Raw genomic sequence first — 2,500 nt, forward strand, 5'->3', positions numbered from 1 at the left:
ACACACACACACACACACACACACACACACACACACACACATATATATATATATATATATATATATATATATATATATAGTATATTTTTTAATGGTGGTCTGGTGCCCTTAGAGTAAGGATGGGTCGAGTGTCTTGTACCTCCTTTATTTCGTTCCTATCATTCTCTTCTTCCACGCACTCTCCTCTATTTTCTTGTTTGTTTTTTGACTATGTTATCGTTGCCAGACATCTAATTCCCGAACGTATTTTCGTATTTGGTTTCCCTCCGTTGTGAGTAGAATGGAGGAAGCCGTCGTGTGTGTCAGTACTCCTTGTCTGGCGAGGCGTGGGTTGGATTTTAATTAGCCTTGCCTCGATGGCTCTCCTTTCCTAGGTCGTCCCTTTATTTCTCTTTTTTCTATTTACATTCTCCTCTTTATGAGATCTCCATTTTCCTTTCTCAATATATACGTGTCATTTTCCTTCTGCTTGGTGATGTCGAATCCTATCCCGGATCCCATTTGGTAGTTTTATGTCGTGTTCTTTATTCATGGCTTTCATGCTAACCTCAGGGATATTGAAGTTGCTTCAGATGAATGCGACACTTTACTTTTTTCTGAATGTTGTTTGTAAGAGGAGAAATATCAAAATTCTTATTGTCAACATTTAAAAACGTTCATCACCAGTTCACAATCTCTGTGTGACCTTTAGGTTGTGTCATTGGATGTAGTTGCTGAAATAAATAGATTAAAAAAATCTATGTTTGTTCAAACAGAAACTACGGATTAAGTTATGGATTTTTATTATCTGCTAACAGCAACGGTATCAATCCGGCCAAAGGCTCCTGAATCATCTTTCGTTTTATCTGGTGTGTTTTTTTTTTTTAATCCACATCACCGTGAGTGGCTCAAGTCTGTTGGGCCAATAGGTGCAGGCGGTAAGGCTGCTTTCAATATCGTAAATTCCTCTGGGGTTGTGAACAGCTTTTGAATAAACGTATTGATACTGATGGCCGTTCGGGGTTCTAATTCAACTGACGTCTCTAATGTCACCAAGGCATCTACTTTTGCACCGATTAGTGTTGATGCGAGTTCATGTAAATCCCATCTAGTTCTAGAGTACCTGACGTTGCGAAACACCTCCAGGATCTCGGTTCTTGCGTCACTCGGGACAATATTTACCGTGATCTTGAGAATAATCGGTGAAACAGTGTTTTAATTGCTAAGGATTACCGTTTTAACTTTGAATAATTACGTTTCAGTATCATCAAGTCAAGAGAAAGGGACAAAACATAATTTAATCTGACTGCAAGATAGCTTACAATTAAAAGCAGAGAACATACCACCTGTGGTCTCGTAATTGTACTAAGCTTAATTATTGGGATAATTATGCCATATTCAGAGCAGCTGTCCCAAGGCTTTGTAATACTCCGTTCCCTGATTATGATACGCATCTGAGTGAGGTTTTTACTGGTGCTTCTTAGTCACATAACTGGTATCCTCTCTTGAAAACATGTTTTTGTGATACTGAATCCGACATGCCTCCTATTCGTGACGTTTCGGTTTCTACAAATTATCAACTTGCCAAGAAAGCTATTGGGCTTGTCAAAGTTTCTTGCAAACAAGCAAAGCAATGCAAGTCTTTCTTTCCCCCTGCTGATTCCCCGTGGTTGCAGTCAGTCGAAATGAAATTTGTTGAACAGAGGAAATATTTGTTGAATTTGGATTCACATGATGGCAGCGATATTTTTTTATTTATTTTATTATTATTTTTTTTTTAGATGAGCAGTGACCAATTGATTCCGAAATTGGCTGTACTAGTAAAGTCTGGTAGCTTTGCTCATTGCCAACTCACTGCTATTAAAAGGGTGTTAATGATCCTACTTTACCATCGGGATGTCGCCCTTTTTCCGTAACCAAAATGAATACAGTACACTCCGGTAACGACAAGAGAATAGATTAAGATAAATCACATTAAGTTAGGATGAATAGAAAATACATAGACTCACATATAAATGCGATCAATCATATATTCATCACGCAACTTTAAAGGAAAAAAAAAAAAAATCTCATCCTGGATTTGAAATTTCAAGAATACTGTAAATTTAACCGATATTCAAAAACCTTTTTATGCTGAATTTTCCTCCCGTTTGATTATTAAGCCACTAGCAATATCAAATGCCAGTTTTTCAAGTTGTCGATATTATTTTTCTCAGTACCTGTTAACAGTGTTTTACCGTTGTTGGTATTGAATGCGGTTATATGATTTCCTCCGTAATGTTTTTTGCTTCCGTGCACTTAATCTTCGACAAAAAACATTGATAGCTTGTATTTTGATGATGATAATGATGATGATGATGATAATGATAATGATGATAATGAGGATGAGGATGATGATGATGATGATGATGATGGTGATGATGGTGATGGTGATGCTGATGATGATGATGATGCTGATGATGGTGGTGATGGTGATAATGATAATGATGAGAGTGAAAATCATTGTATTGATTATTGATGA

The 2,500-nt window shown here is 36.9% G+C and overlaps 1 protein-coding gene across 1 annotated transcript in view; it reads right to left on the minus strand.

Annotated features, from left to right (window-relative positions):
* LOC122251531 (uncharacterized) overlaps positions 1–2,500 on the minus strand; it is a 148,903-nt gene that overhangs the window by 8,904 nt on the left and 137,499 nt on the right. Inside the window, exon 12 of the mRNA XM_086542946.1 lies at positions 878–1,167. Coding sequence (XP_086399072.1) covers positions 878–1,167 — 290 coding nt within the window. The remainder of the gene's footprint in view (positions 1–877; positions 1,168–2,500) is intronic.

This window comes from Penaeus japonicus, unplaced genomic scaffold (assembly GCF_977035675.1).
Source record: "Penaeus japonicus unplaced genomic scaffold, GWHDUDI00000001_assembly GWHDUDI00000013, whole genome shotgun sequence".
Classification (NCBI taxonomy): Eukaryota; Metazoa; Arthropoda; class Malacostraca; order Decapoda; family Penaeidae; genus Penaeus; species Penaeus japonicus.